This window comes from Phocoena phocoena, chromosome 12 (assembly GCF_963924675.1).
Source record: "Phocoena phocoena chromosome 12, mPhoPho1.1, whole genome shotgun sequence".
Classification (NCBI taxonomy): Eukaryota; Metazoa; Chordata; class Mammalia; order Artiodactyla; family Phocoenidae; genus Phocoena; species Phocoena phocoena.
Genome location: NC_089230.1, coordinates 80,533,707 through 80,558,503, shown reverse-complemented (window position 1 = coordinate 80,558,503; position 24,797 = coordinate 80,533,707). Strand labels below are relative to the sequence as shown.

General features: G+C 43.1%; 1 protein-coding gene across 1 annotated transcript in view; it reads left to right on the top strand.

The window, feature by feature from the left end:
* Positions 1-2,531: 2,531 nt before the first annotated feature.
* Positions 2,532-24,797, top strand: part of CD109 (CD109 molecule) — a 113,073-nt gene continuing 90,807 nt past the window's right edge. Inside the window, exons 1-3 of the mRNA XM_065888660.1 lie at positions 2,532-2,605; positions 3,879-4,051; positions 22,032-22,060. Coding sequence (XP_065744732.1) covers positions 2,532-2,605; positions 3,879-4,051; positions 22,032-22,060 — 276 coding nt within the window. The remainder of the gene's footprint in view (positions 2,606-3,878; positions 4,052-22,031; positions 22,061-24,797) is intronic.

Below are 24,797 nucleotides of genomic sequence, written 5' to 3'. Positions count from 1 at the left end.
AATCATTTAAATTCTGTTTTATAAAAGACTCCCCCCAACAGCATCAGGAATATTTATCTTTAGATAATTAAATAGTCTCCAAAACAAACAAAATAATAGAGTCTCCAATTCAAGAATGTAATTTTAAATTGCTTCACAGTGTTCTGTTGCATAGACATACCATAATTTATTTAACCCCATCTCTTATTGTTACTATCAGACAACTTTAAGTTTTTCTTACTTAAAAAAAAAATCTACGAAAAAGATTTTTTTTTTTTTTTTTTTTTTTTTTGCGGTACGCGGGCCTCTCACTGTTGTGGCCTCTCCCGTCGCGGAGCACAGACTCCGGACGCACAGGCTCAGTGGCCATGGCTCACGGGCCCAGCCGCTCCGCGGCATGTGGGATCTTCCCGGACCGGGGCACGAACCTGTATCCCCTGCATCGGCAGGCGGACTCTCAACCACTGCGCCACCAGGGAAGCCCAGAATATTTTTTATTAATCCTTTTAAGCAGTTTTCCTTTCTGTGCAAATCTACATGGTTAAGTTTTTCTTGTGTATTGCGAGAAGGAAGGCATAAACAGGGAGGCTGCATCAATTTAAAATCTACACAGATGTCATTTTACGAAACAACTAGGTGGTTCTAAACCTTTCTAGAAGACTTCTTGGAATGCAACATTATCAACTAATCTTTTGGAGTGCTTTTTACATTTTCCCGCCTCTAGAATAAACCTGAATTTATTGATCCATCTTACAAAGTGAAGCTTGGAAAGAATTTTCTCCAGGTTTCCAACTTCCTTTTCTCATCAAAGAGAGCGTTTACCTGTAGACCCTCTGTGGCCCACAGTATGTTGAAATGAGGCAGAATTTCAGTCCCTATCCCGGACCTGCTGAATCACCCTCTGCATTTCACTGTGATTCTCATACACATTAGAGTTGGAGAAGCGCTGATTTAGACTTTGACAGAGCCCACACTTGACCCTGAACAACAGAGGTGAGGAGACCAGACAGGCAGTAACAGCTGTGTCAGGGACACAGGATGTGTACCCAAAGACCCACTTGAACCCTTTTCACTTTACCCAAGCCCTGCCTGCACAGGAAGTCGGCCACTAAAGATAGGAGTGCGGAGGAGACAGGAGGACATAGGGACGTCTGCTAGCTGTTCAGCAGGGTGAAAAAGGGTGGAACAGGAAAGGGAGGAAAGCGAGTTCCTGGACTCCAAAACCACAGTTGGTCTAGGTGCTACTTTCCCCCTTATTTAGCACATAGCTTTGTGAGGAGACACCCTTGGCTGACCTCTTTTCTTTTTGCATTTTGTCCCGTATTAAAATGTGACCATCCAAAACTTTTCTCCATGAATTAGAAACTTTAAGTTGTTAGGGACTGAATGCGCCTGTTTTCCAACAGTTGCTGGCAGTTCCCTGTTTTATGGTGTAGCCATGGTGAAACCTGGGTCATCTGAACATGGTGACAGCACCAAGCAGTGGGGAAGGAGCTACAGACAAGCCAGGACGCAGGAGCTGGAGCTCAGCAACTGCTGGGCACCCTGGGCCACTGGTCTTCCTAAGGATAGGAGAGCCACCCGAATTCTAACGTGTTTACACGAATTGCTCCAGCCTTCACAGTGCTAATGAGTACCTTCTGTAGCAGAAGTGCTTAGCGATAGCCCACAGTATAACGCATCTCCCCCGACAGTTGTTTCTCAGAGTTCTGAGGAGCAACACCTAACTTCCGCATGTGTCAGAATTTTCTTCCTCTTCTTTTTTTTTTTTTTGTCGGTACGCGGGCCTCTCACTGTTGCGGCCTCTCCCGTTGCGGAGCACAGGCTCCAGACGCGCAGGCTCAACGGCCATGGCTCACGGGCCCAGCCGCTCTGCGGCATGTGAGATCCTCCCGGACCGGGGCACGAACCCGTGTCCCCTGCATCGGCAGGCAGACTCTCAACCACTGCGCCACCAGGGAAGCCCATTCCTTTTCTTTTTTTAAACGGAGAAACCACATTTTTCCTGGAGAGGTAAACGATATACTTGAGTTTTTGTTTCAAGGGAAAGAAGTTTTTCTCTTGTGCCTATTCATTCGTATATATTGAACAACTACGAGAAAATACACCCCTGTTTGGCGTGTGTGTGTGCGTGTTTGCCGTTTCTCTAAAATTCTGACTCATCGTCTGGACGACAATGACTGATTTTTTTCCACCTCACAAGGTTGCTATGAACATCTCCGTACAAGGATGGGCCTGTTCATGCACCCCGGGCACGGGCGGTACAGCGCTAGCATAAACAGCCCGAGGAGCCGGGTGGCCAGGGCAGCAGGGCTGCCGCCCGGGGTTTGCGGTGCGGCCCGGGGCGCCGAGCAGCGCCATTGCGATGCGGCGGGAGGGGTGGCGCCGCCGCGATCCGGCTCATTGTAGAGCCCTCGCTCCGCTCGCAGGCGCGCCCAGTGCAAACTGCTAAGCCTGGAGTCGGGGAGATCCGGGAGGAGGTGGAAGGCCACACCCCGCGCTGCCCGCGAATTTCCTCCGGAGCCCGCGGTCGCCGGGCAGACGCCGCCGAGATGCGGGGCCCGCGGCTCGGGACCGCCGCCCGCCTCTTCTGCGTGTGGAGCGCGGCGCTGGCCGCCGCCCCCAGGTAGGAGCGCGGGACGGCGGGCGCGGGGCGGCGGGCGCGGGGCGGCGGCGATCCCCAGCCGGACCCCGGCCTGGAGATTTGATCATGCATCGCTTCCCCTCGGTTCTTCGCGGGACAGTTGCTCCCTCCACCCGCGAGGTTGTTTAAGCGCCTCTGGCCGTAACTACTTCCTAAAGACAGCATTTTATTTTTAGTCCACGTTGCCTCTGCGTTCTTCTCAACTTTTAGCTCCCAAATAATGTGACTTCTTCTTTTAAACACACACACATATATATATTTTTTCTAAACAAGATGCCTCAACTTGTGACCGAGGTAGCTGAAGTATGGGTTTAGGTGCAGACATCGTGGGAAGATGACGAGTGAGACACCTAAGTAGTGGAAAGCACTCCCCCGCTTCCCCCCAGAGGTTTTTGCCCTTGAGCCCTAATCCCTAGCTTGGGCAGGGAAAGTGCTGTTTCAGCGATTTTTATGCTCTGCTCTACCTGGAAATGTCAGCACTGATAGTTTAATTTCAGATGGTATATTTTAATCAGTGGTGTTGATTAGATGATGTTTTCTTGGGTAGATGCCCAAACATAAAGGTTTCAATAAGAAACAAGCAAAATCCGTGTGTGTTAGTGTGTGTGTGTGCGTGTGTGTGTGTGTGTCTTTAAGCCAAGAACAAAAAATTACGCTGGGATGATGTCTTCTGTAAAGGAGTTTAGAGGCTTGTACTGATACTTTGCCAATAACTTCTGCGTGTCCCAGTGTAAGCCATCCTGTGCTATTTGTGGTTTATAAAATGGAAATAATAACACAGGCCAGTCCTCTAACAGTGCATGGATTACCGCATTAAAATTGACTTATGGGATTGTATCAATAAAACATGATAAATATAATGAACACTGCTGTATGTTATATATGAAAGTTATGAAGAGAGTAAATCCTTAGAGTTCTGACCACAAGGAAAAATATGTATTTTTTCTATTTCTTTAATTTCGTATCTATATGAGATGTTGAATGTTCACTAAACTTATCGTGATAATCATCTCATGATGCGTGAAAGTCAAATCAATTCTATCTCAATAAAACTGGATAAAAAATGGGTTTATGGGGATTATTGTTGTTTCAATAGCATTTCAGTGTAGTTGCTAAATGGAGCAGTGAGGCAATATTAATTGGAACAGTTGCAACTGGCACAGTATAGGGAGCCTATGAAATTTGAGGATCTCAAAAGAATGGAGATGTGACGGTAAGAAACTTTGTTTTTCCCTTGTTGTTGGGAACTCTTTAGGCCCAAGTTTCTGGTGACAGCCCCTGGGATCATCAGGCCGGGGGGAAATGTGACCATTGGGGTGGAGCTTCTGGAACACAGCCCCTCACAGGTCACTGTGAAGGCGGAGCTGGTCAAGATAGCCGCGAACCTTGCCGTCTCTGTCCTGGAAGCAGAAGGAGTCTTTGAAAAAGGTAAGATAACAGCAGAGTCTTAACTCATCTGCAGTAATGGAGTATGTTAATAAAGCCACGTGCTATGTGATGTAGTGGAGAAGCCCCCCATTTTCAGTGGCTTACACAATACCCTTTTATTTCTTACTCATGTGGAATCCAAAATGATGTTCCTGGGATGCTCTTCCAGGTGGAGATTGTGAGGCCCGGGTTCTTTCCCCTTTGTGGCTCTGTCGTCACCAGTACGTGGCTTCTAATCTGCAGGGGAAGAGCGTGGAGTGTCTCCTGTGGGAGGTCTTTATGGGCCAGGCCTGGACGTGGCTCATATCGTTCCTCCCTCCTCTGATGGCCACGTTTAGCTGTACAGGAGGCTGGGCATGTAGGACAGTGTGTGCCCAGAAGAGGAAATGGGCGTAGTTAACAGTCTGGCACAAAACCATATTTACGTATGGTTTATGCAAACCAGGTATGACCATATTTACTGGATGCAGAGGATTTTACTAAGTAGGCCTGTGGGTAGGAAAAGAAGAACTAAAGTTAAAATCTAGTTTTATGGAATATTTTTTAGTTTTTTAAGTAACAGGAAAAAAGAGAAAAATAATGTAAAAGAAGTCGGAGGCATTTGTAAAAGAACCCACATATCTTGTTTTAAATTTGGGTTCTAACCAGGCCCAGGATTAAATTGGGTCAGTGAATGTCTTCTTTTTCAATACTAAGGGCAGAATAATTTGGGGGGTAAATAGTTAAATAGCTAAACTTTCTTTCACATTAAAATGAACATTTAATTTTTTTCTAATTGAAAGAGTAATATATACTCAGTGCTAGCAACCTGGCAAATACTGGAAGTAAAGGGAATAAACCAAAATCCTACCTGTAATCCTACCACCCAACTGTAGACACTGTTAACTAGAAGCATGTTTAGATGTTCAGTCAGAGGCCAGAAATTGAGGCATAACTTCCTATAATGTTGAGTTATCCTTTAAAAGAATCATTTAAGGGCACAAAATGAAGGCTGGATGAGATTCCACAGTAGCTCATTATATAAATGTTTATCCTTTACCAGCATAGAGAAATTAACACCATAATGAAATGAGATCAAATCAAAGTTTATCTACATCCGAGGTTCTTTCTCCGTTGGGAAGTTGACTGACTGGGTGGGTAAGTTTGGAGTCAGGAAGAGGTGATGCGTGCAGGGGCCAGGCCACTTTGTCTTTCATAGGAGTAGTGTCAGGAAAGCGGGAGGCCTTGTTTCCCTGGAGAAGCAATGCAGTTAGCGCTTAAGATCTGAGACTGAGTCTTAGCACTAGCTGTGTGATCTTGGGCAGGTTACTTAAATGCTCTGAGCTTCAATTTCCTCATCTATAAAACGGGGATAATGTACTTCCCAGGGCAGTTATAAAGTTAAAATCAGTATCTAGTACCTATTAGGCACTCAATAAACAGTAGCTCTTAATATTGTAAATAGGAATACTATTGAAGAAGATGCAGGAAGCATCATTTCCTTTTTACATGGGGGCAGATCTCTTACTTTTATTATCGAACTACTTATTCTGAAAATGAATGAATCTTGGTCTTGTGATAATGGCTAAAGAAAATATTGAAATACTAAGTCACGGCAGACCACACTTAAGGTAGTTCCACATTCATTATTTATTCATTAAGAATTATCATTTTGGCTCTACTAGTGTGACAGTTTTACTACAATGCAAAGGTCCAGAATAACAAGGATGATCTTGATAAATACTTGGGCTTTGCTCGGACATTTGCGTGTGCCTATTCTAGAATTTCTCCTGTGTTGTCTTTTCTGCAGTCTCCTTCGTCAGTCTTGTTTCTTTTTTTCTGCAAACAGCACGAACACTGAGGTGCTTGTTACTGTGGCTTGGTTTTAAACTTTATTCTTAGATTTTTCCTTTGGGAGGAAAGTTCGTCATGCTTTTGGGTAAGGCTGAAGTGGGTCAGACGACACTATCCTGGGGGCTTAATGGATCTTTGAAAAAGAAAGAGAGAAAATGCACTACTTTTAGGGGCTGTTTTGGACGCAGTTGACATACAGTTTCATTGAAAATACCATTGCAACCCTTCTCCCTCTTTCAAAGGAGAATGTTAACTTTGTTATCAGGGGCTGTGGGTCATTGTTCTCAGAGCAGATGCTTCCTGTAAAGTTAGGACTTAAGGACCAAGACATTTCTCCCTCCCTGTCCTTACATCCTTTGCTTTATCTGATTTCTCCAGGTGTAACAATATGTAGATAAAGGAGGACTTTCTAAATTAGTGGGGTCTGGATCTTCCTAGGATTCACTTTTTCCTTGCCACATAAACACAAGCAAATAAATACATTTTAGGTCTGATTATTTCATCATTTTCTTATGATGGACTCCAAGAGGTCCTGCCAAGGAAAGATTGGTTTTAATAAAGGTCTGCCTGCTAGCAGAGCTGGGTAAGGAGGGGGATTGTTTCTGAGTGGCTGTTTCTAGCAGTCCTGCTGTTCTTAGAAATTCCTGGGGCAGGGCGGTGTTTCACCATAACCAGAATGCATTTCTAGCTTAATTTGTGTCAGAAATAGTAATAGCTAAAGCATTAGAATTGCAGCATATACCTTCCTTAATAAAGGCAGAAAAGTATGGCTTGTCCTCAAGGAAAAGTTCATTTATTTGTTTGGCAGATATGGGAAAACTTTTGTTTACATTCCCATCCTTGAGGCCAGTAGCATGGGTTGCAGGACAGTTAGTTTATTCATGTTTAAATATATTAATTTTATATTTATTGGGATCAATTAATTTTTATTTATTTATTTTTGGGTGAACAATAGCCCTTGAGAAAAAGTGTTTCTAATAAACTTTGAGGAGTTCCCTAAGGGTATATTAATGCGTTTTTAGTGGTGACATTCAGATATTGAAGTGTACTTGTCATTGTCACGAACCCCACTCTCGTCATCCTCTATGGTGAATAGAACTAGGTCCTAATCTTATCTTCTGTTGTACAGAAGAGTTAGTTAAGTAGATGTAATTGATAAAATTCAGCAGGTAGTAATTACCAGAGAAGATGGAGCATCTGTTGGCGTTTGAAATCAAGTCAGACTGTCTGTTGGTTGGAGAGTGAGTCTGTCCCCTTATTTCTTAGCTTCCTGGCGTTTACCTCTTCCTTTACTGTGATGGTACCCTGGAGTTCCATGCCAAATCAAGAAAAAAACTGAAGAACATTGGAATTCACAGGTCATAAATGAGAGCCATCTTCCCATCTTTTTTTTTTTTTTTTTTTTTTTGCGGTACGCGGGCCTCTCCCATTGTGGAGCACAGGCTCCGGACGCGCAGGCTCAGCGGCCATGGCTCACGGGCCCAGCCGTTCCGCGGCATGTGGGATCTTCCCGGACCGGGGCGCGAACCCGTGTCCCCTGCATCGGCAGGCGGACTCTCAACTACTGCGCCACCAGGGAAGCCCTCTTCTCATCTTTTAAAGTGTGTGAAGGAATTGAATCATTTCTGATATCCTGGAAACCATAATTTCTGCTTTATTTCCCGATCTCTTTTTACAATTTGAAATGTTCATTTGTAAACTTTCATTGTTTTTCCTGAATGAAATGTACTTCAAATAGTAAAGAATACACCCCTTTCCTCCACTGATGAATTCTTTGTCGCTGGTTTCACATATACCTGATATAAGATAAAAACCTAAGGAACCACCATACCGTTCTCCATAGTAGCTGCACCAATTTACATTCCCACCAGCAGTGCAGGAAGGTTTCCTTTTCTCCACACCCTCTCCAGCATTTATTGCTTGTAGACTTTTTGATAGCACAGGGAACTCTGCTCAGCATTCTGTAATAACTTAAGTGGGGAAAGAATTTGAAAAAGAATAGATACCTGTATATGTATAACTGAGTCACTTGGCTGTACACCTGAAACTAACACAACATTGTTAATCAACAGTACTTCAATATATTTTTTGATGATGGCCATTCTGACTGGTGTGAGGTGATACCTCATTGTAGTTTCGATTTGCATTTCAATATAATGTAAAATAAAATAAAATTTCTCCCCCCCCACCCTCGGCAAAAAAAAAAAAAAAAAGAAAGAAAAAAACCTAAACAGAAAATCTCAGCTGCAAACTTGGGTGCAAGGCAGAGCATCTCCTGGCCTGGAGGCTCTTCTTATTTATTTATGGCGCTGAGCCTGCTTCCATCTTCCCACTGAAGGGTTTGGGTGAGGTGAACTCTCTGTGTATGTCTGTATCCTTTAATAACTTGCCTTTTCTTCTTGCCCTAAAATCTTGGAGAGCTAATGGGGTGTTTACCTTCTATTCTTTAAGAATGAAACATTCTTCTTTGTCTTTATTGTCTTTTTATCTCTCTCCCATTGACTATGGGGGTACTTTATTTTCTGTCTTGATTCAGCAAGGATGGGAAGTCAGTATTTTATAATTGGAAATATTAGCTGAAGAACTTAAAAAACTCATCCAATTCAGTTTGGATGGCTTTCTGGTGGAAACAAAGCTCCTGACATACATTTCATGGCTTGTAGATCAAAATCAGTAACTGGTTTTTATGAGCGTAGATGAATTAGTATGCTCTGTGTGCAGGTCTCCCAGGGAAGGTTTGCACGGGCAGCTGTGCCAGTAGAGCTCATTTTGAACTTGCAGTGACATGAGAATTATTTTTAAAGGGTGTGGGTTCTTTCACATGTCTTTGGTATTGTGTGTAGTATATATTAGTAAGAAGGTGGGACCTGAGGATAAAGGACCAGAGTGTAGTCACGATGAGCGTAGGCTCTGAAGCCAGGCTACCTGATGCCCTTCCATCCGTGGTTGTGGGCTGTCACCTTCTCACCAGGCTTCAGTTTAATCATCTGAAGAGCAGTGGTTTCCGCCTTGTACAATTATACGGTTAATGTGAGGGTGAAATGAGGTAACGTTTAAAGCACTTAAACACATAGGACTTACTCAAGAAATTGGTACCTATTGTCATTAGAAGATGATGGCAACAGTTATGTCAGAGGCAATTCTTAGTCACCTGTTGGGATGATCTTGAACTGGGGACTCTATAAAAGACACCTCACTAGGAGGGGATGGGAAGGAACGTAACGTATTAAATATTGAGTTTCCTTATAGTGCCAGGGACTTTATGCACAATTTTTAACTTCAATAACCCTTGGAGGAATGCACTATTATCTTCATTTTAGAGATTAGAAAACTGAGGCTAAGAGAGAATAGCTTTCCTGGGATAACACATTAAATGGTATAGCCTGAATGTGAAGTTGGTTCTGTTGATGGTTCTGGAGTTGAAGGTTTTCCACTGCCTGAAAGAGCATGAAATACTTTTTGTTTGCGATATCGATGCAGTGTGGCATCAGTCTTCCTTGAAAATCATTTTCTCGTTTGCTTGTGGTAGTTCAGAGCTGGATCTCATGAAATCTAACCTGGATCTGAGAGTTGCAAGTTGCAATGCCAACTCTCCTCCTAATTTAGTTTGGGCTTCGTAGAATTTTGGAGCTGGTTGGGGTCTCAGAGATAAGCCAAATCAATCAGCTAGTTTATGGCTGAGGAGACTGAGGGGTGGTGTCTGGTGACTTGCCCAGGGTGAAACGCCTTTTGGTGGTAGAGCTGGAAACAGATCACAGGCACCCACATTTGCAGCCGAAGCTACTTCCGTTATACTCTAGGAAACTCTCCGAACATATGGGGAACTCTGTGTGAGACTTAGGGTATATTTGCGAATGTTGCTTTATCTGATACGGAAGAAAATAAGGCTAACTAAGGAGTTTAGAAATGCTTACCTGCATTTTTGTGCCAGTTTCTTGTTTCAGCTCAAGGTGGAGTTGCTCTTTATGGACTAACGGTTCTGCAAGGGGTGGGAGTGGGTGGCTAGGCACCTCAGATCTTTTCTAAAACTAAATTCTGTTGCTGTGTTTCTTAAAATGTGAGTCATACTTATTCAAAATGCAGATTCATGGTCACCCTATCAAGACATGGGTAAGGTCTGGGAATCTAAACTTTATTTTAAGCAGTCATCACAAGTGATTCTCAGCTGCGTTAAAGTGAGAACAACTGCCCTTCGGTTAGAAGGACTCTCATGGATTGTTCCGACCAAGTACCGGAAAACCTGAGGGTGAGAGGCAAGCCTTTGCAAGTTCTGTGATGATTCAAGACAGCTGAAGGTCCCGCCCAGATTTCCATATTTGCCTTTCAAGTGGCCCCTAGCACGTTGGTGTTAATGTAAAGCAGTGGAGAAACAGGTCTTGGGGTTTGATTATCAATCAGTGATAGAGTGAAGTTGAAAGTGAACAGACTGATTCTTTAAACTCCAAGCTAAACATGTACCGCTGCTCTCTAAAGGGGAATGAGTCACTGAGGGCTTGTGGTGGGAGCAGAAATCAGATCCTGTAAGAATCTGGGCGGGGTTGCTGTTTGAGCCATTATGTTGTTAAGAAGGATTTACAATGCTGGAACTCCTTGTTTCCCGGATGACGTTTCCCCCCATTAATTTATTATTTATTGATTATTTGCAGTATGTGACACATGAATGAATGGGGGGGTGTGACAGAAGAGGAAGGAAGGCATTAGAGAAGGTTCAGAGGTTTCAGAAGGATAGGTATAATGTTAAAAGTCCAGAGGCTGGAGAGTTTTTATTTCTTGTTTGTGTCGAAAATTCAGTGTGGTTGGTAAATAGTGCTGCTTTTGTGTGACCCTGTGCCTGGTACTGTTACCTTTTACACCCAGAGCTGTACAGATGTCCATTCATGAGTGGTCCACCTCTGCTGATGTATTTGGCATTTTGTGGGAACAGTTACTTCACATACGAGAGAAGGGAAGGGTGTGCCAGAGGAAAAGAGCCCAGGGCTGGGAGTGGCAGACATGAGAAGGAGACAGAGCTTCGTGTGTGTGTGTGTGTGTGTGTGTGTGTGTGTGTGTGTGTTTTCTGAAAAGATGTTACATTCTGCTTTAGATGTAAGGAGGCACCCAGGTGGAGATATGCAGCAGATAAGTTTGAAATTGTAACTAGGGGTAGAGTTGAAGGCGTTGTTTTCATAGAGGCAGACAGTATTCGAAGTCTTGGAGGGAAGGCCTGGATTGTACAGGAGGCAGCGCTTATGGAAAGAACAAGCCTGATGACAGGAGCTTGCGAGGAGGGAAAGAAGTCAGTGAAGCTTCTGGCCCGTGAGCAGCAGGGATGGATTGGAGACGCTGAGATGTCTCAGAAGCCAAGGGAAGGAAGAAGACCAAGAAGTTAGGTCTTAACAGTATGTAGTGTCCCAGAAGGTCAGAGAAGAGAAGAGGACAGGAAAAAGGGCACTGGAGATCCTCAACTGAATGGTTTTCAGTTGATTGTCGGGAGCCAAGTTTTCAGTAATAAATAGGTGGTGAGGAAATATAATCAGAAAGTGTAGCCCACTCTTTTTAAATTTTTATTTATTTTATTTTTATTGCATCGTATTTATTTTATTTTATTTTTTGCAGTACGCGGACCTCTCACTGCTGTGGCCTCTCCCGTTGCGGAGCACAGGCTCTGGACGCGCAGGCTCAGCGGCCATGGCTCACGGGCCCAGCCGCTCTGCGGCATGTGGGATCTTCCCGGACCGGGACACGAAACTGTGTCCCCTGCATCGGCAGGCGGACTCCCAACCACTGCGCTACCAGGGAAGCCCGACCACTCTTTTTTAAAAAAAATTACTGCAGTAGCCTCCTAGGTTATCTTTTTTTTTTTCCTCCCTACACTTATGGCTCTATAGTCTATTCTCAATCCAATGGCCAGAAAACATAGGCCAGATTTTGTCACTCCCCATCTCAGTATCAGCCAATGGCCTTCCGATGGCCTGTGAACCCTATGCAATCTGGCTCCCTTTGATCTCGTTTCACACGACTCCCACCTCACTCCCCAGCCTCTCTGGACTTCATGCAGGTCCTACAACACACCAAGCATGCTCCCATCTCAGGGCCTTTGCATTTACTCATCTCTCTACCTCTAACGCACGACTCAGATGTCTTCACGACTCAGCTGCTTCAGGTTTTGATTCAAATATCACCTTTGCAGTAGACCACTCTGTAGAAGTTTCACGGTTGAAAGGAGAGAGGTGGATTGTCTCTTAAAAAACACAGCAGAGGGCTTCCCTGGTGGCGCAGTGGTTGGGAGTCCGCCTGCCGATGTAGGGGACACGGGTTCGTGCCCCGGTCCGGGAGGATCCCACATGCCGCGGAGTGGCTGGGCCCGTGAGCCATGGCCGCTGGGCCTGCGCGTCCAGAGCCTGTGCTCCGCAACGGGAGAGGCCACAACGGTGAGAGGTCCCCGTACCGCAAAAAAACAAAAACAAACAAACAAGAAAACACAGTAAAGAGGTAAAAGGGTTGATGCAAAGGGAAGGGGGTGGATAACTCAGGGTAAGAAGAGAATCAGGTTCGAGAGCACGGGTGAGTGGATTATCGTTAAAAAGTACTTTTTCCTCTGATGTAAGAAGAAACAGAAGAGAAAGAAATATTTTGAAGTCTGAACTTGAGATGAATAAAATTGAAATATGATTTTAGAAAACCTTGCTGTAGTTTCCTCTAAATTGTGCAGATCTGTCATCTCTCTGTAGGAAGTGGGGATAAACGTTAAAAGCAGTGGCTCCCTGGGGAAAGAAACAGAATTGGATATATTCCCTGGTGCTGCGCTAACCTGGGTCCCTGCTGGATTGTGGGCTATTGGGATGCAAGGGCTGACACCCATACTGGCATCAGGGGAGGGCACACAGGAGAGCGGGGAAGGGAAAGGGACTGTTCATGGTGGACGTATGCCTCACTTGAAGCTTGAGGGGATGGGGTAGAGGCATTTTATTATCACTGTGGTTGTAAGTGTGAATAAGAAGTGGAGTTGTAACTCATCACATCTTGGTCTGGGCTAAGAGGTCCTCATATCAAAGGTACAGTGACAGAACTGGAGGAGTGGAAATTGTGGGGGTCCTCTGTCCCTTCTAGTCTTCACTTCCCTTAGGAAAACCCCGTGACCTGACTTTCTTCCTTTGCAAGAGTGAGGGTGAAACTGATCAAAGAAGATTTGGTGGAGGCAGTGGAGTAGGGAGGTGGTGGGCAGGTCTGTGGGTCCTTAGTTCTGAAGAAGTGATTCATGAATTAAAATCTGAAAACCAGAGTGGTAAAGTGCTTGGAAATAAACAGGGAGGAAGGTGTTTTAAGAGCACCGGGTAGGGCTTCTCTGGTGGCACAGTGGTTGAGAGTCCGCCTGCCGATGCAGCGGACATGGGTTTGTGCCCCGGTCCGGGAGGATCCCACATGCCGCGGAGCAGCTGGGCCCGTGAGCCATGGCCGCTGAGCCTGCGCGTCCGGAGCCTGTGCTCCGCAATGGGAGAGGCCACAGCGGTGAGAGGCCCGCGTACCAAGAGCACCTGGTAGCTTCTTTTGGCAGGACGACGTTAGGAGTTAACATTTATGAAAATGTAGCTGGCAGAAACGGTTTAGTATTATAAATTTAAATTTCACTGAAATACGTGTTCCATCTCCTCAGGAAGAGAGGTAAGATTTACTATTTTGCGAATTCCAAACGTTCACCAGGCACCAACTTGTATGTGGCACAATATTGGTGGCGTAAATGTTTGGTGACCACACAGAGTTCCTGTCCTTCTGTTCTTTACGAGGAAGCAAAGCAGATTTCATTTCATGTGCCAACTCAACTTGACTGTAGAGGCTGCTCGGAGTGCTGTGTTGACGGTTTCAGGTCAAGTCTGGGTTTACTGAAATAGTGGTTGGATTAGCTGTGTCTGCCATGCATGGGAACGGGGAGTGTGGAACAAATGCTGCAAATGAGCCTATTGCGTTGAAGACGGATGGTTCCCTGGAGGGCTACATAGGTGCTTGAGGCAATAACAACATGGATAAGAGAAAATATGGAAGAGTGGGTGTGTCCAGATACCAACAGTAAGTGCAGTAAGCTACAGAAGCGTCACAGGAGGGAGTATGGGGTTTTTTGGGACTGATATTGTAGAAGGAATTAGCTGGGTCTGCCCTATACAGTTTGGGAGACTCTGGAGCCGCATTGGAACTGGGCCCTTAGCACTACTTCTTACCACCTATGTGGCCTTGGGCAGGTCGTTCATCTCTTCTAGTCTCAGTGTTTTCATCTGCATAAAAGCAACAATAATAGTACGTACCTCGGAACACTGTTGTGAGGATTAAACGAGACAGTGCTTTAGAGCTGCACTGTCCAATATGGTAACCACATGTGGTTTTTGAGCACTTGACATGTGGCTCGTACATCTTAAGATGGGCCGTGAGTATAAAATACACACTGGATTTTGAATACTTTTACTGCCAAAAAATACAGCAAAACTCAATAATTGTTTTATATTGATTACAAATTTTATGGTAATATTTTAGATACATGGGATTAAATAAAAATGTTATTAAAATTAATTTCACCCATTTCTTTTTCCTTTGATTTTTAAATTTTTATTCTTTTTCCTTTTTGTAATGTACTGCTTTAGGACGTTTACCATGGTACCTAGCACACAGTAAACACTTGGGAATGTCAGCTATGTTATACCGCGCATCTCCCAGCATCAGACATAGCCCTGATGCCTCCCTCCTGAGCGCAAACCTGTGGCATGAGGCTAGGTGTCTGTGTTTTAGCTTTTTTTTTTTTTTAATGCCGTGTGTCTCTATTGATGGCTTTTTGATTCTGACTGGAGTGGGCCTTCAACCTTACTCCTCATACCTTGAGGAAGGAGGATGTCTTCCCAAAAAGAACCCCATACCATAAGGGTCGGTAAACTGTTTCCATAAAGGGCCAGATGGTCGACACGGTAGGTTTTGCTGGCCTGTGGTCTTGGTTGCAGCTACTCGGCCATTGTAGCGTGAAAGCAGCCATAGATGGTGCATAACAAGGGAGCGTACTCGCGCACCGACAGAAATTTATCTATGGACCCTGAATGTGGAGTTCGTATAATTTCCACGTGTCACAAAATATGATTCTTTTTATTTTTCCCAGCTATTTAAAACCATTTTTAGTTCATGAACTGTACGAAAACAGGCATGGGCCAGACTTGGCCTGTGGGCTGCAGCTTACCGACCCTGCCATAATAAATGCCATGTACATTTAGCGGCCCAGAGCCTGGCTCGATTGGTTTTTCATATGTATAGAACCTAACATTTAGTTTATTTTTTTTTATTTTTCTTTTCTTTTGCTGTACGTGGGCCTCTCACTGCTGTGGCCTCCCCCGTTGCGGAGCACAGGCTCCGGGCGCGCAGGCTCAGCGACCATGGCTCACGGGCCCAGCCGCTCCGCGGCATGTGGGATCCTCCCAGACCGGGGCACGAACTCGTAACCCCTGCATCGGCAGGTGGACTCCCAACCACCGCGCCACCAGGGAAGCCCTAACATTTAGTTTATATTGTACCATTTTATTTATTTTACTTTTAGTGGGTTTTCATTTGACCTATTTTATACTCAGTGGTCTAAATGGAACAAAACGTTTTTTATGAAACTGTTATTTATTGAGATATTTGTAAGCAAGGGGAAGCAGGAGAGAAAAAAACTTAAAGGAGTATGTAGGGACCCAAGGAAACTTTTTTGTTTTGTTTTGTTTGAAATACTTGTGTTTTCTGTATGGATGGAATTCACTGAAGAGTTCCTTGGCTTAAAAATGACATTAAACCACGAAGCAGAAACATATTTTAAGGTTTTGTCTTCCGTGGATCTGCGGTGGAAACCCCATTCCCCACTTTGTCCATCTGTGATGGAAGAAAATGCTGAATAGTGAGGGTATTGATGAAAGGATATTTAATAACTTGGTAAAGAGGTCGAAACTTTTAGTTGCAAAAGTGATTTCCTTAAGTTAATTATTGTACATTACCGAACAGCAGAGAGCTGCCAAAAGTAATTAACCAGTAAATACTAAGCCAGGTACATATATGGTGGAAAATCCTTTTTTTTCCCGATAGAGAATACTTCTGGACCTCGTTGGATTTCCAATTACACACTCTCCTTCCCTTCAGGGATTTTCTGCAGAGCTGTCTGGTGAGCACAGATGTCAGAAGAGGCAGCATATGGCATTATGGAGTGTGTTTAAAAAGTTAAGGAAAGGTTAGTTTTTGTGTATGCTTATTACACAACTTAAAAATAGCTTTGACTCTATTTGTAAATCAAATGACGGCCAGCTCTCAGGCCTGTGCCAAGTGTGAAGCTTTAAAACAAGGTTTCTTTTGAGTGGCTTTGGTGGCATTGGGAAGGAGGAAGCACTGCAGGAATTTTAAGATCTACTTTCTCTGGTTATACACAAAAATAATCTGAGTTTTACAGAGATTATCTGCAGTAACATTGAGAAGGACTTCACAGAACAGAGTGCGTCTTTAGTCAGTGATTAAGAATGCCGTACAGCATTTGAAGAGGTGGTGACTATTTCCCTTGTCTGCGTAGAGCCCGGAGCTCCGGCAAAAGGGAGAAAAAAGTGTTCACAACAATTTGCAAATACAATCTATTTCATCCCCAACCTAGCAACCACTGAGAATGAGATGACTATTTCTCATCTGCACTCCTACCACCCTGCCCCCGATTTTATATTTTGATGCCGTAAATTACTGCTAGAATGTTAGGACGTTCAAATAAGACTTTACTAGTGCCTAGGAAATTCCAAGCTGCCCTTGTCAATTTAGAGGGAAGACAAGTTGCAAAAAATGTCAAGTACTTCAAGTCGACCTTTTAATAAGGACACGTGAGACAAGTGAGCGGACTTTAAGTTGGATCTCTCTGCACATCCTTTGAGTCACCCCCTGAATCCAGCAAAAATTAGGGGTTTGTGGGAGCCTCTCTGCTCCTACACCCCAGCTTCTGGGGGCAGCTGTGTGTTTCTTGGGTCTGTGATGGACACGGTCACATGTCAGAGCAGTGAGACCCAGGCATGCAGTCTACCCCCTCTTCCAATTTCTCTTTAATGAGAAAACCCCTCAAAGCTTTGACTCTATGAAGAGTCCCATTAAAAACAGAAGTTCTGTGATTGGGATCTCCGCACTTCACATCTGGGTAGCTGGCTTGGAATCGCTGAGATGCTCGCCCTTCAGTTGATCAGCCTACTAGGTTTATTCGGATTGGAGACTCGAAGCTGTTTTTTACTTTCTCCTTGCTTAGTGTCACTTAGATAAAAATGAATTACGCCCCCTTCCCCAACACACACACAGATTCACAGACAGACAGACACAGAGACACACAGACACACACGCAGACACGCAGACACACACACAGTCTTTAGTCTGTGAGATTGCCGGTGATGGGAGGTAGCCAGTGTGTCAGGCCCCAAGGAAGCACATTGTCTCCTCCAGTCACTGGGCTGACAAAATAGTCAAGCCCGATGGTTTATCCTAAAGTCACGAAAAATCAGTGACTCTCAATAATCGAGGGCGCTGTTTTGCTGGGGCCCAGCTCCCTGCAGTTTAGTATTTCTGATTTTATTCCACTGTGGGACGGTGTGGTGGGTACCATGCTGTACCACCCGGAACCAGCCTGTCGGGGATGAAGACTCATTCCCTGAAGCTGCTGGGAATGTTGCAGCCCACCGCCCTCCAAGCCAGCTTCCTGGGGGCTGCACCGCTAGGGAGACTCACCCTGCCCCAGGGGAACTCCTCCTTGGGTGGAGGTCCAGCCCCTCCCCACAACTCAGGACAAGTCTCAGGGGTCAGCGCTGCTTCTGAGGGTGCCCCGTGGACGCGGCTCGAGCCTGGGTTGAGGCTCTTCCCCTCCCCTCATCCCCAGTCCTGCCTCTGCATCCCTCCCCTTCTCTAGGTGCTGGTCCCAGGCTCTCGCCCTGCGCTTGAATCACCGTGTCCGAGTCAGCTTCCCAGCGTACCCGACCTTAGACGCGTGTGGTTCTTGTTTCCTTTGAAGATGGGTTTTTCCGATCTTGAAATTAGCTTCAAACGTATGAAAACGGTGTAGTGTGAAGAACTGATAAAAAGAGTTAAGAAATTTTCTAGCTTTTATATCCTTTCCAGAAGTTCTTGTATAACACGAATTGTTTCAATTAGCTCCACCATTGCAGCGCCTATAGTGTAACTAAGGGCTGGGAGAAACATCGTGGAAGAAGGATCTAGGTTCTGGTGATGACTAACCTAGAGCTGAGGAGAGCCCGGAGTCCAAGGGGATTGCGATGTTGAACCTGTGTGACTGAGGCAATAAGGGTGTCAACATACACAAAGAGGCTACACAGGCTGTGCAACTTTTATAATAATCAAAGGTGGGTAGAATGCAAGAACAAAAGTACAGCTGCCGTTCTTCTACTGAGAGGCAGTGGCTTAGAATCTTAGCTCCGTTACTTCTTTCCTGTGTGACCCTGGGGAAGTCACTTAATAGCTCTGTGATTCAGGTTCTCATTTGTAAAATAAGGATAATAATACTTAATATTGCTAGTTAATCGTTTTTATTTCAAACGTGTTCCAGTTATCTTTTGCTGTGAATGAACCTCCCAACACTTAGTAGCTTCAAACAGCAGTGGTTTATTATTTCTTACGAGTCTCACTCAGTCCACTTGTACACACAAGTTTGATGATTATTTGCCTGAATCAGTTATTACCATTATTGTTGTGGAATTTTCTAATTCCATGATTCCTATACGTTTATTTATTGGAATTCTATGGTAAAGAATAACTTTTTCTGAATATATATATATATATATATATGTAGAAATGAATCTGTTTGCTGTACAGCAGAAACTAACACAACATTGTAAATCAACTATACTTCAATGAAATAAATTAAAAATTGTAAAAAAAACACCCCTTTTTCTTCTCCTTCATTTAGTCATCTATTAAATTATATATCAGCACAAACTCATACTCTTATTTTATTCAGTAGGTTATAATCCATTATTTATTTGAATGTTCAAGTTATCTGACCATTATCATAATAATGTTCAACTTGAACGTTCAAATAATTAAAAATATTTTTTTCAGATTTCCCATATTTTCCCTGTCCACATGCATGGATAGCCTTCCCTATTATCAACATCACCCGCAAGAACGGCACATTTTTTTTTTTTTTTTTTTTTTTACCAAGGATGCACCTGCAATGATGCTTCATAATCACCCAGAGTTCATAGCTCATGTGAGGGTTCACTCTAGGTGTTGTGAATTCTGTGGGTTCTGATGAATGTGTCATGACATATGTCCATCATCATAATATCATACAGAGTATTTTCACTGCCCTAAAATTACCCTATGTTCTGCCTGTCAGAGATCAGATGACAGTATTTATAGGGTCTATTTCTGGGCTGTCTATTCTGTTCCATTGATATATTTGTCTATTCTTTTGCCAGTATCACATGGTCTTGATTACTGTAGCTTTATAGTAAGTCTTGAAGTCAGGTAGCATTATTCTTCCAACTTTGTTCTCCTTCAGTATTACGTTAGCTACTCTGGGTCTTTTGCTTCTCCAGGTAAACTTTAGCATCAGTTTGTTGACATCCATGAAATAACTTGCTGGGATTTTGATTAGGATTTAGGATTGCATTGAATCTAAAGATTGAGTTGCGAAGAACTGATGTCTTGACAGCTAAGTTTCTCTGTTTATGAACATTGAATATCTCTCCATTTATTTAGCTCTTTGATTTCACTTATCAGAGTTTTGTAGTTTTCCTCATCTAGATCTTGTACACGTTTTGTTAGATTTATGCCTATTTCTTTTTTTTTGGTGCTAATGTAAGTGGACCTTGTAATTTAACTTCAGGTTCCACTTGTTCATTGTTGGTATACAGTGACCATAATATTTTTAGTTGAGAAAACACTCTGTCCACAAGTGCTGAGCTACCTGGTAAAATCAGAGAAAACTCTGATGTGTGGAGGGTATTCTCAATTTCAATTTTTTCCCATATTGAACTGTTTATGTGTTTCAGCCCAAATATTTTGCAGGGTCTGCCTATGCCTCTTCTCAACAAATATTTTTACAAGACAGAACTTGTTAGTTGTCTCTATTTATGGTTCTTTTGAGTGTTTCATCAAGTTTAGTTGCTGCACCACTATGGGGCTTCTCAATTTCCTTTCAATTCAGTATAGTATATGCCTCTCCCATTAAAAGCAAGAACTTAATGAACAGAAGTTTCTTCCCCCAAATGAAGATGTTCTCAAAGTATGATTATACAATTTCAAAGTTAAATCTTGTGCAGGTTAAACCCATCTCATATTAATATTTTGCTAAACCAAAAAAAGATCCGGGACAAATACTCAATCAGAATGCGGGGATAACAGTGTGACCCAGACCATTCTGGTGAGGGCTCGCCTGTCTAAAAGGCCTTTTGTGGTCTGGTCCAGCCTCATCTCTACTGCCTCTCCTGCCTCTGGTCGTGTCTCACACAGCTCTTCTCTTCAGTAGACTCCATGCCTTTGCACTTGTTGCTGCTCTGCCTGGAAACTGGTCCCCTCCATTCTCACCTGGCTCGTTTTTCCTTATCCTACAGCCCCAGACTGCATCATTTCCTCTAGGCGCCTCCCGTGGCCCCTCTGAAGTGCCCTCCCCCGCCCCTATTGCAGCCGTTCCGTGTGGACCTATATCTGTTCAATTGTTCTTCCTCCTTCACCTTTTCAAGACATTCTTTGTCCTGTGTCCTAATTATTGAAGAGCGCTGCTCCTTGCTTCCTAGGGTGACAGCTGTTAGATAAACTGATCTGTGCTGTGTGATCAGTGACTTGATGAGTTGCTTATCTGCTTCTGAGAACATACTTGTAGTTCACTGAGGCCCATTGGGGCAGTGGTCAAAGTGGGGTGCACACATCTGGGAGTCACAAGACCATTTATAAGGGAGTAGGTAGAAAATATACTAACTTTTATTTCCATTATTTTATTGAGAAAAACTAAGAAAGTCAGGTTTTCTAATATTTATATTTTGGTTGAGAAAGTGCGTGCATATAACTTTGTAAATCTAACCTGACATGGTACCATGCACCAAATATTTGTATTGATTGAGTACTCCATCATAAACATCTGAAGCCCACTGCCACAGAGGCACACTGACCTGCCAGTGGGTGACTCTTCAAGCTTTCTGGCAGTCTAATGACATATTTATCAAGTGTTTCCTACACGCCAGCCACGGTTCTGTACCCTTTACGGGGATTGGCTTACTTATTCCTTACAGCTACCTTGTGTGATTGCCTTCATTTTGTGGGTGAAAAAATTGAACCTGGAGAATCAGGTAACATGTTCAAGGACAGGGCTAGTATGTGGCTGATTTGGGATAGAACCTGTGTGGTCTGATTGCAGAGGCCACTTGCTTAACCCCCGCTCCATACTGTACCTGTCTGTTCCCATGGGGTGGGCACATGTGGCCTCCAGGAGGAGAGGGACCATGTCTGTCTCGTTCACTGTGGTACCCTTATAAGTGTTTCTTCAATGAATGAAGGAACCGAGGGCCTGTCACCACCTCTGAATTCATGTCCCTTAAATGGGAACTTTGAATAAGTACTCTTTTATTTTTAACTTGAAACATTTTTTCCCTTGCAATAAATAGAGTTGATGAGAAATTGACATGGGTTAAATTAGCAGTCTTTTTAAGGAACTTACATGAAAAATGTCTGCATCATTTTAATACCAATGGTCAGTTATGAGTCCCAGCTCACCCCTGATGTGACTAATGCCTTCCTCTTTTCCCTTTATCATGAGTGTATGAGAAATGAACATTAGAAATGAACCTCAGCTTCCCTCTGTGCACTGTATGGAGTGTCCCTCAAACAGGTACAGCCTTAAAAGGGTAACAAGGCAGTAGCAACTTACACATGGAAAAGAGAAGCAGAACGTAACTAATTTTGGGGGAGAGGTTTACCCACTGATCGCCTTTTAAGTCTTAATTCTTTGGCACAAGGATACGTAATAATCTCTCAGGTGTTCTGGGATTTAATAAAATTGTTTAGGTTTGGCTAAATAAGTTTGTGATTCTGTAAGTCTGATTCCCTCTACATCTGAAAGAGTATTAAGAGAGTCTTACGAGTTTTGTATTATATCACTGTATTTAAATTATGACTGTTTTCTTCCCCGTTTTCCTTTTAGGCTCTTTCAAGACACTTACTCTTCCACCCGTAAGTATTTATTAAAAAATTTGGTTTCAGAAATATACACTGCGTCCGTGAAATAAATGGATTAGTATTTTATTGGCTTTTATATTAATTTACATTCCTTGTGAGTTTGATGGAGTTCAGTTCCACCTTCAGATTGTTTAAGAATAATATTACTTCAGGGAGCTTGGATATTAGCCTCTTCAAACTCACAGTGGAGATTTTCCTCTCGTAAAATGGAGAACTTCACTGAGGGAGACTGGCCTGGACTGTTAACATAGGTACCTGGGCGGGTTTGGTCCCGCTTCTGCCTTAACAAGCCTTCCAGTCTTGGGTGTGTACTTAATGCTCCATCCCAGTTTCTTTGTCCTGGAAAAGGGCAGTGCTTCACTGAGCTGAACTGTACCCTGAGGCAAAATAAAACAACAGTAATTGATACTGACCCTGTCTTTGTTTAAAATTTTGATCTTTTGTTTCATAATTTAATTTTTGCATCACGTTTGCTATTTAAAACTATTGAAAATATTCAAAAACTTTAACTGTTGATTACTGAGTTTTTTTGGCACGCTCTTAAATTTTGCAGTTGAGACAAGTGCCTGGCTCACCTCACCATGGTCCCGGTCCTGGAGGAGGGGATAAAGGTATAGTCTGTTTCATAGGGGTTACCTTGGAGGTGAAATGAGATGTGAACACGCTGTAGCATCTGCTACAGAAGTGGAAAGGGTTATTATTTTGTTGAGAGAGTCATAAAACCTGTTTATTAAATATTGTTTGTGAACTAGTCCTGTGTCTCATGGCTTTAATTTGGAAGTTTGTGCTTTTATTACTGTTTTGTTTTGGAGCTTCACACATTTAATATACAGTCGAATAGAACATAGCATCCACCAAGAGGACAATTTGGTGTACTTTTCTGGGACTAGATGACTGATGACTTTGACCTGACACTTATGTAAGGTTGACATTTCCCGATGAGCCAGGTTCCCCGTTAACTCTTGAAGGTTACTTATCAAGCACATTCAGAAACCACATTCATTTTGGGGTTCTTAGAGAATATAGTGCTCCCAAACTGTCCTTTATAAAAATTACTTACATTCTATAACTATTATGTTTCTTACCTATTTTTAAAAAATATTGATTTATTTACTTGGCTGCATTGGGTCCTAGCTGCAGCATGTGGGATCTTTTATTTATTTTTTGTGTTTTAAAAAATTAACTGTGTTCTTCCAGTGTCTTTTTATTTTATGTTTTGATATTTATTTTATTTAATCTTTAAAAAATTTTCGGCTGCATTGGGTCTTAGTTGAGGCACGCGGGATCTTCACTGTGGCATGCAGGATCTTTTGTTGTGGCGCACAGGCTTCTCTCTAGTTGTGGCATGTGGGTTTTCTCTCTCTAGTTGTGGCACATGGGCTTAGTTGCCCCGTGGCATGTGGGATCCCTGACCAGGGATTGAACCTGCATCCCCTTCATTGGAAGGCGGATTCTTTACCACTGGACCACCAGGGAAGTCCCAGTGTGGGATCTTTTAGTTGCGGCATGTGGGATCTTTAGTTGTGGCATGTGGGATCTTTAGTTGTGGCATGTGGGATCTAGTTCCGTGACCAGGGATCAAACCCGGTCCCTTTGCATTGGCAGCACGGAGTCTTAGCCACTGGACCACCAGGGAAGTCCCTGTTTCTTACTTATTATTATGTTTGTACTTACCTTACTAACAAATATACTGTTGTGATAATAGAAAGTGGGGTTGGGGGGAGGGAAGCCCTGAGCAGGCAGACGTGGGGAAAAAAACCCAATCTTAGTGACAATAAGATGTTAGGCTGCATTAATGTGACCTCAGACATTAGGTGCTGGCCCACCGGTGTCTGTGTCCATAACTCTGTTGAAAAAGTATTACAGTAAGAAGATTAAAATAAATCCTGTGTAATATAATTGTCTGATAGCAGAAGGGGTTGAGATTTCAGTTCAGGAATCACAGCTCAACGCATAATAACTGTCTGCTTTCCTCAAAGACGTCTGCAGTGGCATGGCCTGGAGTGTAGCAAGTCTGGAAGGGGCAGGCATGTGGGCGGACGAGGGCACTCTGGCTGATTCCCGTAATGTGCCTATAAGCTGTACTTGTCCCAATTAGCTACAAATTTGGCTACTATTAGCCTTAAAGTCTTAACCATGTGGAATACTAATCCCAACGTCTTATATTTGTCTTTAATATTATGCCATTTCTATTGTATGTAGATATAGCAATTATTTATTGAAAGATTTACCAGGAGTTATATTTAGGACTAGATCCCTTTTTAGTAAAACAAAATTTTAAAGGCTTAGTCATAAAGTGTCTGGGAAAATTTAATAACTCTTGGCAAAAATAGAAGGTTCTGCATTTTTACGAGTGTTCAATTAAAATAGACCCATCTTTCCAAGTTCTCTAGCATTCTGATGCTTGTAGATGTAATATTTTAAATTATTTTTTAACGTCCTCCTGAAGTTTTGCTATAAAATATGAATATATTGGCTGCATTAAAACAAATATGTTTTTAATATCTGACTAGCTCATTGTTTCTGTTTTTGATACAGTAAAATCAGCCTTCAATAAGAAGTAAATAAAAAACAGAATTTACACTTAACATAAAGATTATTGATTGTACAAAACGTGCTAGAAAAAGTTTCTTTTTATTCTCTTTGTAAGTAAATCCAACTTAAAACGAGGGAGTGGTTTTTAAAATTAGCATGCCTAAAAATTTTTTTTAAATTTTATATTGGAATATAG